Source organism: Achroia grisella, unplaced genomic scaffold, assembly GCF_030625045.1.
Source record: "Achroia grisella isolate CSIRO2021 unplaced genomic scaffold, CSIRO_AGI_Agris_v1 utg558, whole genome shotgun sequence".
Taxonomy (NCBI): domain Eukaryota; kingdom Metazoa; phylum Arthropoda; class Insecta; order Lepidoptera; family Pyralidae; genus Achroia; species Achroia grisella.
The window spans coordinates 541,089-557,918 of NW_026712938.1; the positions used below are offsets into that span (position 1 = coordinate 541,089).

General features: G+C 31.2%; 1 protein-coding gene across 7 annotated transcripts in view; it reads left to right on the forward strand.

The window, feature by feature from the left end:
- The first annotated feature begins 5,022 nt into the window (after positions 1-5,022).
- LOC131848402 (TOX high mobility group box family member 3-like) overlaps positions 5,023-16,830 on the forward strand; it is a 29,372-nt gene continuing 17,564 nt past the window's right edge. For 3 of the 7 annotated variants that reach the window (XM_059198238.1, XM_059198243.1, XM_059198241.1), the window contains exons 1-2: positions 5,023-5,257; positions 5,707-5,868. In XM_059198238.1, the coding sequence (XP_059054221.1) occupies positions 5,803-5,868 (66 nt within the window). In that variant the 5' untranslated portion in view covers positions 5,023-5,257; positions 5,707-5,802. Of the gene's footprint in view, positions 5,258-5,706; positions 5,869-9,862; positions 10,210-13,563; positions 13,624-16,830 lie in introns of those variants that run through there. The other 4 variants (XM_059198240.1, XM_059198239.1, XM_059198242.1 and 1 more) reach the window with 4 other exon arrangements.

The following is a 16,830-nucleotide window of genomic DNA, read 5'->3' on the forward strand; positions in this document are numbered from 1 at the left end:
TAGTATTTGCTTGTAAACACTGTTACTTTACATGTAATTACATACCTTTTACCTATACTTTGTTATTAGATTTTAATATGTAGTACCATAATATTTGTTTTAATTACGAGATTGCTATGAGTATGGCTAAAATGAGCGAATATGAGTGCGTGTGTAAATAAAGTTAAACAAAATATATGTAACAATATATAACGTTTGAGAAAAACTCAGTTAATGTAAAAACCCCAAAACCCTAAAAATATAATGATATACTGTTACCGACAGACATAGCATATTTAAACACAATTAATGACATATATAATTATGTAAGGAATAATAAAGTAATATCCCATAATTGGGAATTCATATTCTGGTTCCTGCAGAACCTAGTGTTATCTATAAATGTTAATGTGAATACGTAAAACAATTTGTAACAAAATCATATTATTATTATATACTTTTCAAGCTAATAACTACTATTGACCCGTTACTGATTAACCAATAACTTTTCATTTTATTAGATTTCAAAATAGAGGACTTTTAATAAATTTGCGTATCAAACCTAAGAGTGGTTCAAATCTGGCCAATACCAAAAACTTTGTGTGCATTTCAGACCTTATTTTGCCATTGTATTAATAACTATAATATAATGACTATAATATAAAATTATTTTTGATCGTAATTGCTTTACAAGTTGTAAATCTACTTTTTATTATTTTTTGATCAACGGCGAAATTATTTTTTTCTAATAAATGAAGTGGTGGCGATACCAATTATATGTACCTAATTAGAACGGTAAAGGAATTTATGGCCTACCTGGTGCTAAATGGCCAACATAACCTATATATGAAGAGCCCCAAACATATCCTTTCAATTTAGCAGGACTAAGATGTTATGGCACCATGGCCTGTAATTTTATCGTTAAACATTTTGTCTGTATAAAAATGACTCATTAACTAGTCTCATGTTGTTAATTACATCAAATCAAGTGTTATGCATTCAAAAAAATTAATGGCCTAACTTCCATCAAATATACGGCGCAAATATTGTCGTATCAATTTACCTGAACGAAATTATCTAAAATCAAATGTAAGTGTACATAATATGTGTAGACTCGCACGCATGGCCCTGTCACGATATTACGTGTCGCAATTTTATTTAGACATGCAACGGAGTTGAATGGACTCAACAAACGGAGTTCAGCGTGATTGACAATCGCAAACAAGAAAATTACAGGTGTTTGTAGCTAAACCGTCGCTTTCGACAAAGAGGCGATAAAAAGCGAGTCGGCGTTCATTCATGCCGATACATATATGTAGGGCTATCAAACTTATAGGCTAAACCACTTACAGCGATAATTATATTTGTGTTTCTGTTTCTTTAAGTTTTTATCTTTTTAATCTAATATGGGAAAATGATAAATTATTTTTAATTTTAATTCTCTACAGATATGATGGGAATGATCGACGATAAGATATTATACTCGTATATAGCCCTTATGTCTATTTTATTTACTAACAAGTCTAATATGTACATCTATTCAATTAAAAATACACTGACATTAGGATTGAATACTTACATAAAATATACCCACATCGTGATAATCGTTTACAATATTTTCTTTTACACCGCATTTTCGTTTTTGGTACCAACTTCAGTGATATATTTTTAAAGAAAAGTTGATTTTGGAAACCCTAGAGGTGCGGTCGGCATGTCGACCGGGTGGCCGCTTGCAAACGTGGAGCCATACGCATTCTTTGACAGCTGCTACATACCACACCTCGTTTACTTTCATACTACTGACTTACTTAATGCTCTTGAATGAAGACGCGAATCTTTTAAATTATGCGGAATCGAACTGTTAAGCAGCAATAAAGGATATTTAATGGAGCTTTGAATAATTATATATTAGCATACCTATATATTTCAAAAGTTCCAAGTAGTTTGATGATTCTACTGATTTTTAATTAGTAGGTACAAAATAGATCCTTATATATATTAATAATAATATATATGTGTCTATACATGTACTCAATGGGGATCTCCGACAAAATTTATTACTCATCTAAATTTTATTGCTTTTGCTTTGACAACTCAAATTCAATTAATTCACATTCAATCAGAATTTATTTAGAGAAATAAACAGAAGTAGTAACTGTCTCATCTCTCATGTAAATAGGTATAGGTAGGCCGAAGTAAAAACGAATTTCTAGAGCACGTTAATAATTTCAACACCAGTATTTGCATTCTCATCATCTCAGTCCAAAGTCTTACATGGACACAGTACATTTGGAACTCTTTGAAGGAAAGTTCAAAGAAATGACGATATTTGGCCCTTTCGGCACGGTATTATTTTCATTGTGATAGGATGTAAATATAAGTGAGGCGCACGAATGCGGGGTCACTTAAAGTTAGTGTCGGCTCGTAAACGTATTGGCCGGGCGCCGGGTGCTACGGGGCTACTGAGCGCTGCCGCACGCCACCGCACCGCGCCGCCCCGCGGCGACCGCACTCGACACGCTGCCGCACGTCGCCGATGCTCTGAATCGCACCCATTCACACATTATCTCAAACTGGATATACCTCGCGATTATATATTTTTTATTGCTTAATTTAATTAGGTGCAACATAGGTTATATTATTTTTTATTTTTAAAATTTGTATGTATGGATTTCTACCTAATCAGATGGTCTTTTTTTGATGATTTCGATAAAATTACTTTATTTGCAATTGGAAGATCTCAATATTATAAAAATACTCATACTAAATACTTACTCTAATTAAACTGTAATCAGAAATTTGTACTTTTCCAAATTAATGTATTATTTGACTTCCCTTGCAATATTTTGTACGAAATATGAAAAGTGAACATAAATATAACAGTAATATATATTTTTAACATATTTAAGGACAAACTACAAACTAGATAACTACTGCGTTTTTTACTTATAATGTAAACGTATTTATTACTCTATTCCGCAGTATAACTTATTGATGAATTCAACTCTTGGTGTACTTATATAAGTAACAATCAATTGCGGATTTGGCAATGTAAAAATAAACTTGTAACGGTAACTCGAACTTTAGTTGCAAGGCGTGTCCACAATAGGCTCCCCAGGGAAAGGCGGCGGCAGCGTTCCGACAACAGACAGCGGGTGTCAGCCGCCACGTGCTACCCAAGGCCACTCGCTTAGTGTCAAGGTCATTGCCACTCCAGCTACACGCGGCACCCACGCCTCTCTTGTCACCACAAATAGACCGACCTACTCGACACCACTGCAATCTAACGCAACAAAACTCGCCACGAACCCGCAACCACAATACCAAGACTAGGGCATTTTTTTTTGCCGTGACGCACATATAGGTATACACTTAACTACATTGATATTACAATACAGATGCAATTCAAAAACAAAAATGCGGAAACAGGTCAATGCAGACGGCCAATAAGAGCAATTCAATATCATACTTTCAGAACCAATTGATTTTGGAACAATATACCGTACTCAAACATGAATGTTATAAAATATGGTCAACAGACTTTACTAAAAGTTCTACATTTTAGAACAGTTCTCGTATTTCGTTGCATAATCGCTTTGTTTATTCTCTTACCATTCAGGTTCAACGTGATCCTTAAACTTCAAATAAACTATAGTAGTATTAATTATGTTTATTAAGTGTATGTACTATGTACCTGCTCTAAACTCGCACTCTGTACATCTCGTAAAAAATGTGTTCACAACAATCATCATTAGTACTGTCTATATTGTTGTTACTTGTTGCATATATAATAGTAACGCAGCATACCTAGTATTTAATTCTGATACTCACAAAAAATACCAAAATTTAATAGAATTGTTTTTATATGAATTTGTTTCTCTATGGTCTTTGAGTCTTGAGTCTGTCGTGTTGATTTTTTTTTTCCCATATTCGTCCATCTACTTTTCAGTGATGGAACAGGCAAAGATCCTTAGACCGTACAGCCTAGTCTACGTTTATATTTCTACATATTTGACCAATGATGAGGCCAATGGCCAATTCTTATGTATGTTTATTCATTATGTTTTTATTCGTGTTCAAAATTTAAGTCTTATCCATAGTCCATATCCTTGTATCAATTATTTAAAGTGAAACTTTTATCTTTTTGACATAAAAAAATAAAGCAAATAACGTATGTGCACGACCGGCATGTTTTAATACTTTAACAGTATTACAGCTTTTATACAAGATTGTAATATATATAAGTGCTCTATTATATTATCAATGTTTCATAATATTGGCAAATATTCAAACATGTTTATATAGGTCTATGTTAACAGTGTTCTCCTAAAAGGTAATATAAAGTAAGTAAATTCTCACTCATGATCATAGAAACGCAACAGCTACACATAGATCTATTAAGAAAATATAAAATAGTAACGTCAACTTTAGATACACCCGTAGAAAATAAATCTTCTTCGATGTCAAGATCTCATTTCAAACCTGCATTATTTCATTTAGCCATATAAAACACAAGTATAAAATGATGTTTGTATATAGTATAAGTTAACAAAAATGTACATAAAATCAATTGTGTTTAAATTATAATACAAAGTGGAAATTTATGGAAATTTAGCAGCCATCTATTTACATAGCCTTATAAAGATAGATTAAGCACTTTTCATGGCGATATTTCATATTTAATTTGACGTTATGAAATTCTTATTGTGACTTATAAAGTCTAAATAATTATCAAATTATATAAATATATGAGTTCAACATTACAGTTGTATTATCAGTTTAATCAATACAACAATTTCCCCATTCTCCATTTGAGAAACGGAATCTGTAATGAATGGCGTCAAATTAAGCTCTAAGCTTAACAGAAAACATTACTGGAACCTTAATTCGCGATTAAGGCAAACATAGTATGCGGGGTGAGTGGTGGTGTGGAGACGAAGGCAGCGGAGCCAGTGCATGTGCGGGTGTGTGAGGAGGGTATGCGGGGGGTGCGGGTACAGGGCAGCCGCGCCGCGGGCCGCCACTTCTCTGTACTCGAGGAGCTCCGGTACACCTCGGTTTCCGGCGGGTGCTCCCTTGCGGATTCGAAGTGTTCCTATACCACCGCGTCGGGCCCGCGTGCCGGCCACGTGGCCTCCGCTCACCTACTGGCGACACCCCGCTTTTTTACGCGCACTCCATTGATAAGTCTGTAATTACGAACCGGCTATTTAAGTAAACAACGTACCTATTGTTACTTTTGTGCACTTTAACTTTAGCAATACATGCAATAAATTAGGTAATTAAAGTCCCCACCCAGTTACTAAAATGTTGCCTTACTTTGTCTGTGATTTGTATTGTTTCATAACTGTTCCGAATATTCCTTCATGTTAAATAAATTGACTTTATATTAATTTACTTCAATTTTCATATCTCCAATTGTAAATAAATCGTAATAGTAAAATTAAACAACTTATAAATTAAAAATTAGTAGTACTTGTATTTAATGCTACCTACTTAGGTTTAATTTATTCGCAAGTGCAAAGTGAACTACAGACCTATATTACATATAATATAATCTTCTAATTCAACTTTAACAAAGTATGTCCAACCAAACATTACGAGTTTATTTTGATTATTATAGAGATATTCCTTTTATATCGTATTAGGATTTTCATACTTGTAATCTGTAATTTATCATTAAATATTTATTAAATTTAATTGATTTTTATCTGTAAAATTGTTAAGGTACATTGTAATTTTCTTTAATAAGACTATCATATGAGCAGAATAAATGGACCATCACATTTTGAAAACAGTGCATAATTATTTGAATGTAACAGCATGGAATCATGTCAAACATTATCGGACGAGCAAGAAAGAGCCTACAAAATATATAATATGTACAAGGTAAGTACTTAACTTATTATAAAGTATATTTTAGCGTATACTGGATAAATACCGATGGACAATTTTATAAAAAAAATATTACCATAGTCAAAACTCAACTTTATATTATCGCGTATTCTAAGAACTTCATATAACAACAAAAATAATGATTAATATGTTCTCTGATAACCATGGTGATAAATTACGGGTACTTACCACTTTCATCATCCTGAGCTTTCTTACTGCTACAAGTGTAAAATATGCATAATATTTTCGATAAATAAGGTCAATATAATAATATTTTTATAACTTATATTTTTATTTCAAATATTATGTTAATAGGGAATCTCACTTCAATGTCCAAAATTTTTATCCGACGGTAGGGACATAACGTTTCATTTCATTTTATGTTTTATATCTTATTAGCCGCCGTATATATTCTTTATTAGTCTTTATTATTAGTATACACTACCTATATACATTATAACATAATTATAAATAGTTTAGAGTATTCTGTCTACCTTGTATCTGATATTGCAATTATATAGTGTCCTTTTTTTCTCAGGACCAATTCATAAACTAGTAACTACATATTTGCTAATCACATTGTTTATCTCAATCTGTTGTTATGACTCGTGTCTTAATTCAATATATAATTAAGAAACCTGAAAACTAGTCTATTTTACGCTAAAGTAATATAAAAATAAATTTTATTAAAAACGCAGAGTAAATAATTTAATAAAGTGTATTCGCTTATTTAAATATTTTTCCGACTTACATAAGTAAGGGTCGAATGTTCAAAATAAAAGTATATGTAGATTCATTTGCTTGACGTAGGTAAATATAAATTTGAAAGCCACACTTTAGAGCTAAAAATATACATATAAAGGCAAGAGTATTTGCCACATAGAACATTTTTAGCCACTTATAAACATCATCTTTTTATATTTTACGGTCCACTTTATGTGATAGCTGCAGTTGAAAAAAGCTGTTAAAAAATCCGTGGCTGAACAACGATGGTAGTGTACGATTGTCTCCTGAGTAATTGACACTGTAATGAGAGTAGTCTCTACCCAACTAGTACCTATTTCTTAATGAGAGTTTCAAATTGTAAGATGATGTAGAATCTCCAGACGTAAACATAAATACTTTTGTATCTTTTCTAAAACTTAACACAGTCCCATAAATTATCTGATTATATTCTTACATTTTATCTAAAGAATATTTCAAAAAATATTTATATTTATATCCAACATTATAAACACTGTTTTATACTTTTTTCACGGCTGTTTATAATCCTAAATATACTCTAAACGCGATGTCTAAAATAATATTATCATGGCAGATCCAGTATATCTTACTTATTGTATGGAGCTTTGATTGTTGTGGGAATTAAATATCGACTCCTTCAATTATATATGCCATATATATATTAACTTTGCAACAGTTTTAATTCTATACAAGATATAATTTTTTAAACAAATATCTTTAGTAGACATGTACTGTCTACTAAAGATACCGGTAAACATAAAAAAGATATTTAGCTCACGATTGATAAGTTAATTCTAACACACTTCAACACTAGGGTTCAAGGGAATAAGATTTATCCAATTGAACGTAAAAGAAAATCGTAATATTTGTAGGTTTGTACACATGTAATCTGAAATTCTAAAATAAATATACTGATCGTAATAGTAGTACTCTAAAGTTATCTGTTCCTTGCTCCTGGGACATAAAAGTAATTGATCTTCATTTATTTTTCTGATTGCTATAGTTACTAGCGAGAGCCGGGTTATATTATTAATAGACCAAATTATCTTTGAATCCGAATTCCATAAATTAGGTACCTACACAACTATAATAGTAGATATACTTTTTTACGATTTAATTTTACTACATTATTAACTAAGTAGGTTTAATTATAAACAATACGTGTATCTAATATAGATAGATATTATTTTTTAAGTTCTCAGTATATATTTCAAGAATCTTTTGTTATCCGTTAGAAATAATATGTATTTTAATTACCAAACTCATTCTTTATACAGTTTATTTACCATTCTGGAAAGCTTTGAAACAGGAAAGATATCACGATAGAGCCATCCCTGAATACATAGTTTATAAAGTCTTCTTGTAGATTACGAAATACATCCTACCATTCCTGATTCCTGTTTGTAATAGAAGCGACTAAATCCTAAAACTTGTAAGTTGCGTTGCTAATTTTCAAGCTTTCGTTTTGTCAAGTTCTGCCAATATATATATACTCTGTACTTCGTCTCTATCATCACCAACGACCACAAAAATTGCCAGGAAATATCATACACCAAGGTGCTTTTTCCTATATGACTGATGTAAATGGATGGATCCATTTATTTTTAAACATTAGTAAATCGATATATATCTAAATATATATATTATACATTTATATCTCTGTTTTATTTCAGTAAATACAATGGTGTTACTTATTATCTAAGAACCGCTCGTTATTTCCATACAATATATACTCGTACGTTCTACACATAAGCTGTAACAGTTATGACTTACCATATCTATTATAGTCTCTCTAATTTATGTAGATATATGTATTGAATGTACTTTACGAATTTTCATTGACTAAATATTCTAAAGGGTCTAGAAAACTATTGTAGATCCTGAAGGATCCATGCGACTATTTTGTAGGTTTCTACTACTATTTACTACTTCTAAGAAAGTAGTGAGTATTCTGATTTTACTATAATTCGGTTGCTCTATCTATAGAACAGAATTGTCAAAGTCATATTTCTTCACACTTTTATAACATACACTGTACTAATTTTATGAAATATCATTTATTGGTTATCAATATTTCATAAAATTATGCAAGAATAAATAAATTCAGTTTACCTAATTGTACTTATTTATTCCAGCTTGATAATTCTTATATCTAAACTAATAAATATGAGGATATATAAGAAATATTTGATCATTTGTAATTAATGACCTCAAAAAATAACTACTTCACCGATTCTGAAATTCTTACACTATTGGAAAGGCTCAATATTGATATACATACACAATGTTACGAGAAACCGGGCGAAGCCGCGGCGAGTAACTAATCCATTATAACTTGGTGAATATTGACGGCACGGAAATATTCATCTTTTTCAAAACTACAACTTAGATGATTCTTATTATCTGAATGTTAATTAATGACGGGTTATTACGTTTCTACTATCATTATCATTTCTACCCATCAACTCACTGCAATATTTTTAGCTCTTCACTCGGGATCGTGTGGGTTCACCCTGTACTGCTCTTAAATATACAAATAGAGGTTCGCCACTCAAGAACTTTTGTTCCCCATCAGTTTTCAGTTACTCGAGACATGTAGCTTGTTACCCTTCAGACTATCTATATGGATCATTTCGGCTTTTCTATGGACATCTTCATTCCGGCTTTGTCACCTAGTTTTAGTTTATAACATCTCTATTTATATTTCAAGTTCTTGTAGTTTTAGTTTTTTGTAATGTCTTTAATATTTTACAGAAATTCGCTGTAATTTATTTATTTATTTACCCTTCGTAGTCAATTTCAAAACGTAATTTAACAATTTTTTTAACAAAGTTGTATCTGCAATATCTTAAAGACTTTTTCGACAAAATATGCTGAACGCATTAAGGAAGTTAATACAGTATATATACCTATGTATATACATAACTGTCTTTTTCAGCCGATCTTGTACGTTACTTCCCACAATGCCTATTAATTTAAGTAATTTATCTAATTGATGTAATTCTAATGAAATTATAACATTTACTTGGCATAGAGATAAGCCAATTAATTGGGCCTTCAAGTTGAATATTCTTAAAGGCTTACAGACATGTAGTCCTGCCGATATTTGAATGTGATAGTCCACCTGTACAAGGAACAGTAGAGACAACAACAGCGCCATCGGCGTCGGACGGCGTCTGGTGGCACTAGTGACGGCGGCCGGCGCGGCGCGCGGCGCCCCACCGCAGCGCGGACGAGACCGCCACGCAGTCTTCCCGCGAGGTCCGCACGTGCGTCTAGCGTGCCTTGGCATCGTGCTATAACTTAACGTTTCCGAACGGTTCTCAAATATTCAAGTGCAGCATAATAATCTAATCATTGTGTATCTAACTGTGCTCGACAAACATTTAATTCACCCCGTCACTATACTGTGAAGTGACTTCAGTGCTCTATCAATTAAACTTGTAATAAAGTACACATTTTCTTTCTTAATAAATTAATTAGATCTTGCATAGAAGCGGAAAGCATTAAATTAATGAATGGAATTTATTAAAGCTACACCGTATCGCTGGATGGAATATATGGCAGCTAACTAAATATTAAAATTAAATGGTGGGTACTTTGAATACTCTCTACGAGAGAGTGCTATGTATAAATTCCGTCTGTCTGTGTTAATTTAGTACTATGATGTATATTCCATTATATGTATATAGGCTAAGTATTATAACATTACACGTCTGTTATAATCTTAGTATACAAAAATTTCGTGTCACGTGTCACAAAACAAAACCGCTGAACCGATTTTAATGAAATTTTATATGTATACTCGGCAGGTCTGAGAATAGGTTATCTATTTTTTATACCCTTAAGTAATAAGGGAGGCCCCTATAAAAGTGCATTATTTTTTAAATATTTCTTTTATGATTCGACTTTAAAATATAGATGCAACCCTAAATTTTCACCCTTCTACCATCAACCCCTATTTTTTATTCGCAATATTAATTTATATGACAAAACAATGTTTGCCGGGACATACGACTAAACGATTATAATTTACGACTAAACATTGTATTTTATAATGTTATTTTATTGTAAACTCTACATAAATAATAGGTAAAATTCAACGATTTTGAATTTAAATATAGATTTTTAAATATTTTGTATACACACATACAAAATATTTAAACAGTTGTAAATATATCACTTGACTATTATTATTTTATAAGTTTACATACACGTTTTCTTATAGGTTTATTCAAACAGCGATAAAATACTATTATCTACAAACTGGAACATAGATATTGATATAAAGATAAGATATCGTAACTAATTGTCACTCTTTACTAAGTTAATCATCATATAAAAATACAGGGTATATTTTTATCTACAAGTTCACTAATTCGGCAAGTTGCTGTTACATTGGATATATGATTAAGTACTTTTTTATTATACTAATTCAGCTGAAAATCTATTTATAAATTATTAATCAAGTATCAACAAGTTCACTAACCTAATTTATTAATGAACTTCACTCCACAAGGTTTTATTGTTATATATCGTTGAACCATTTTTTAATTAAAAACGAAAGCAATAAAACTGGTGGCTTGCTAGTTTTGTCTCAATAACTGTAAAACAAGTATGTCAGTAAGTGAAGAAATCTGTTCTATTGCAAATTCACGTTTCTTTATTTATTTCCTAAGCTCTGAAAAGATATTTGCCCTATATTGCAAATAGAAGCCAACGAACTATGATGAAATCATGTAACCATTTTCATTTTTATCACTGGACTACAACTTTCCTTTTATCTATAGACAGTTCACAGTACACAAATTAGATTAGTTTGAATTATGAAACACTTGAAAGGACTGTTAAGTGAAATTAGAATAATATGCTTAATCTATCTTATACAATATATTGGAGAAATTCCTCATATAGGTACATCCCTTACCAAGTATGTAGAGGGTAAAGAGTTCTTAGGACATTTATTGATGTCCGGTCCAATGGGAATCTAAATTATAACAGCGTGAACCGAGGTTCAAACTCCCAGCAAATTCATCAGATAAGAGTCGACCTTCAGTCACATCTATAAGTTCTTCCGAGAGTTTGAGGTGCTCCTATATATACTCGCCCCTATTTTTGACCGTTAAAGCAGTTAAAGCCACCTGCACCCAACAGCATTAGAATGATTCGCAAAACACCTAGACTTGGTTTAAAATAAAATTATACTAAATAAAATACTAGGATACGATCGAATGCATTCTGTAATTCCACCTGAAATAACGTATCTAACCAGTGCACAACAAACATCAGAATTTCTTAACAATAATGATATGATCAGAAGACTAAGTGCCCATTACAACCCCTAATAATCTAGGAAATAGGCAAAAATATGTACCCGACATAGCCCGTGAACTCGACATAGAAATGGTGAAATGGAAGAAAAGATCATTGTAGGAAATCCCGTCCCAGCGGTAGAAAAGAAAGTATCAATAATAAGAGTTTTGTTTCCATTTTTAGACATGTGCTATATCAGATCGACCTCTACACGGTCCCTCCAAGTAAGTGGACAATCCGTCGTGGATGATTCACTACGACGCAGTGAGTTAAATGACCTGATTTAATGTTAATTCTATCTGGTACAAGTAAAGGGTTCTTCCATTACTCATGACCCGGTGGGTCATATATTTTATGAGTTTATTAATAATACAATACAAAAAATGAATTCAATTCTCTTTCTGGGTGCTTTTAAATATGCTTGGCAGATGTGTATATACTAAAAGAATTAATAAATATACCTTTCAAACAGTGAAGGAGATAAAAATCAGTGATGTATTTTATAGATTATCTATTACAAACAAACGTAAAAGAAACCTCATTATAAATATTAGTAGGTATAGACTATTGGCTTCATCATTTAGTAAAATACTTGTATATTTAATATTCTTGTATAATTACAAAACGCATACCATATTTTCAGCAATCAAGCAGCAACTTTCAGCGAATTTACTTAGTATCATTCATTTTCGATTAACAGAAATAAATAATTTATGAAAACTATTGTACAACCATAATAACAATAAATAAAACAAAGTAAATCTCATTAAAAAGTTAAACAGAACTCGCTTAAACAATGCATCTTCACCGGTTTACAACGAACAAAAAACATCCACCTGCTCACTTATTTTTATTTGACCAAAGTATGTCTCCCCTACAGAATGTAAGCAAGTTACGATCAGAGATGCGTTCCAATTGTAATAACATCAATTGATTTAAGTCTATTTTAGTGGGAGGAACAAAACGAGGTCACCGACCGGCAATTATGTCCTCCTAGAGTAGAGACTCCTCGTACACTACAACCCAAATATTATTGTCATTGTTTTAATGTCAAACGTTTCACGGACTTAATCTACGTTTATCTAATTTAGTATACAGTAAATTTTACTTTATTTAATAAACGTTCGGATCTCACGTTATTTTGTAATAAAATAAATATAAAAAAAATTTTGAAAAAAATATGTTAAAGAATCCGAAACTTACCTACTTACAAAACTTTCTACTTTCCACGCTCTAAAAACATATTAGAAACATGGTATCATTCGTATCGTAATGCTAACCTAACACCAATTCACGATAGGCTGTTGTTAAATATTTGTTAATTAAAAATATATGGAGTATACTACAAGTTTGTACCTAAATAGAAATTGTTATTACATTTCTAAATAAAACCTTAAAAAGTGAGGCAACGACAGTTGAAATAACAAATTAAATCGCCGTGTCGCGTTGCTAGGAACCGAGCTGCGTGTACTCGTAACATTCCCAATAGAATAATTAATATTTTATTAATACGACTACGGCACGTTACAAAATCCAATAGCACAGAAAGCAATTTATCGGGGTGTCCTTTCACTTGCTCGTTGATCGTAGTGGTGTTGTGTGTATGTTGTATAAAGTAAAGGCCTATTGGTACCGCAGCCGGTGTGCTTCGAAAACCGGTCCGAGAGGAATGAGACCGACTTGTGACTCAAGGTAATATTACAATGTTGATAAATCGAATTTTGGAATAACGATTAAAATTGCTCTCATGTTAGTGTCGAATAGAAAAGAACCTTTAATATATCTTTTACCATAATCGCTTCCTTAATCGAATATACAAAGTAATTGTGAAATAAGATGTATAAAAAAGAAAAAAGATTGTAATATACTAAAAAATAATAAGGCGCTTCATTTAGAATATGATAAAAAACTTATCAAGTGCTATTTCCTTTGTATAATATTTGAAAACGCTTGTCGTTAAATGTATATCGACTTAAATTTTTCAACACTTTACCGTAATATGGAAATATAATACCTAAAATAAGTCATATGTGCTTCTATGGTAAAAATAAAATTACATTACCATTTAATATTCTTTTCAAACCTTGTTCAGTGCCATTGTTTCTAATAATATAATATTATAGATACATTCCCTGGTTTACTTGTAACCCATATCTAAATTTCTTTGAATTTTTTTTTTGTAGATAAAACTTCAATTTACATTTTTGTTCAGTTATATTTAACTGGACATTTCATCATTATGACATGGAGTTTTCTACTGTTATATGTCTTCAATTTGCAATCTAATATTTTATTCCATCATTGTAATAAATCATACAGTTGTCATTATCCTGCCTTTATTCCATTATTTGGTGTAATATTTTCTTCCATTGTGTAGTTACCTAATAGACGAAGATTTCAATTCACTGCTGAGTTTATTCATGCTCACAGTCGTTTTCTCAAATTTAAAATTATAAAATGAAAACAACTTTAATGTTTGGTTGACTTAATACAAATAGTCTGAAACATAGCCATCACTTGATTGCTATGTCTATGATGACAAAGTAATGATACGAAATATGTAATTTATCATTACTTTCTCAAAATAAAATTTATAATGTCGACAAGAATTTAGTAATCGCGTGCTCTTTATGTGTTGTTTAAGATTTGACTTCAAGACTTGAAACTAAGTATTATGAGATGCAGGATCTCTTATGAATAATTGAAAAAAAAATAATCAGTGTCATCAATTTTGTAGTTTACAAACATCGAAGCAGAAGTTACTGAGTAAAATAAACCCAATACGCAGCGATTGATTTAAGACAGAGAAATGCCCTTTGAACGTGCAACTCTCTAAGCCATTCATATCGCAATGTTAAGAAATACCATAGATTGCTGCAATGCAATGCATAATACTACAAAGAATAAATAGTAAATAATTTTGAACGACTAACACGCCTAAGGTTAATGTTGTTTAATAAACATGTACTTGGTGTATATTAGAGTAATAAGTAGATATCTATCCTGTTAAAAACATATAACTGTTATATAACTGTTGCCGTCAAAACGCTATGAAATTTGACACAAATTTATAGGAATACACAACAAATGTGTCTAAGTGTATCCTCTCATCTCTCTCTCTTTTTCTCTCATAACATTTAAAAAATATTATTTGCAATTGATAATATTACATGATTTTTCCTTTAATTATTTTCATATATCAATTAAGTTCCTCCATATAACACTACTGAAAATTATAATTCATAAATATTTTTAACTGACTGTCATAAAAAAATACTTATTAACTCTTAAAGTAAGTAGGAACAGTGAGAAATGAACGCAAGTAACCCTTTTGATCGTTGTGATAAAATTCCAAATTATAAATCTAAATTCAATAGACGTGTTTCTACTACGATCTACGCGCTCCGTTTAGATCAGCATCGCAATGCATCATACCTAGAATATTTAATTATTGTTCAATATGTTCAGTAAGCTCTATAGAATATAGAAAACAATTATCATACTTATTTTAGAGTAAATTTTAAAGTACAAAGTCTTTAAAGAAATCAATATGTGATAGTAGAATAGTGCTCGTTTGAAATCTTTCTACGCTGCTGGTTTCCATTTCTACCAGGAAATTACTGATTTTTCACATGTTCGTACTATCAGATGACATATAATACAACACAATGACAAAAATAGTCAGCTGGCTGTTAACAACAAATGGTCATGCTAAACTGTTAACTGTCTAAAAACCTACTTATGCGGTTATGTTATATACTTATCCATAGTTGATCTTAACAAAGGAAATAATATAATGTGAGTACAAATACATATATAAATAACGTGAATTTATATTTACTACCAAACCACTAATCTTATACAAAATTTTAGTCCGTCATTAAAATGGGGCCATTATCATATTTTGTGTTATTTTTTAATTCACTTCATATTTTTATAATAACAACTTGAACCGTTTATACAAATATCTACGGATCGAACAAAATCTTACCTTCTAATAATAATCAGGTAATACGTTTTACGACCACGATAAATGCAGCTCGCTTCCAATTTAAACTAGAAATAATTGACTTGTAACCGATCAAGATATAATAAACGATTTACTCGACAAAGACCTAGAGGAATTTAATATTGGATAAAAATCACGAAGTAATGAAAATGATCCTAACTTTCCTGTCGGAGAGTTTATAACAAGCCCGTGATATTGCCATGTAAGGTTAAAATTTTGTTAAAATTGTACCCGCATCGTACCCTGCAGTACTCTTAAATCACACTATAATAAATTTAAAGCTACGATAAAATACTTAACACTACACTTAACTCTATTATGGAAGACATAATTAGACATATTACGGATAATAACGAAAACAGGTCTTAAATATGCAAAACAAACAGAGTGATTTTCTCAAAAAGAAAGGTCCTGAAATCGTAGATCAAAGTATGTAACAAAGACCTTTCAGTTTTTACAACGTAGCAATTGATACAATTAGTGGTAGAATCCCGGTAGTGATGTTAAACATGTTGATAGGACCTATGATCAAGATTGATGTGGTCAAGAATTAAGTCACTATTCACTTAAATATACACTTAAGTAATATGATGACAGATAATATAATCCTAAAACAAATTACCATTTGAAAGTGCTAACGATAATAATTATAATTAATAATTTTAAACTGAGGCTATATTAAGTTTATTTCAATAATAAATATATAGTACGACTACCGCTCTACTTAAAATCACCGACGATATTAGATATGGTATGGAAAATTCGCAAGTGACAGTTTTGGCATTCCTAGATTTGAGTAATGCATTTAACACCGTTGATATCGATATCCTATTGGCTCGAATGCGTTCAATGAACATATCTCCAACGGTAACTAACTGGTTTCATAATTA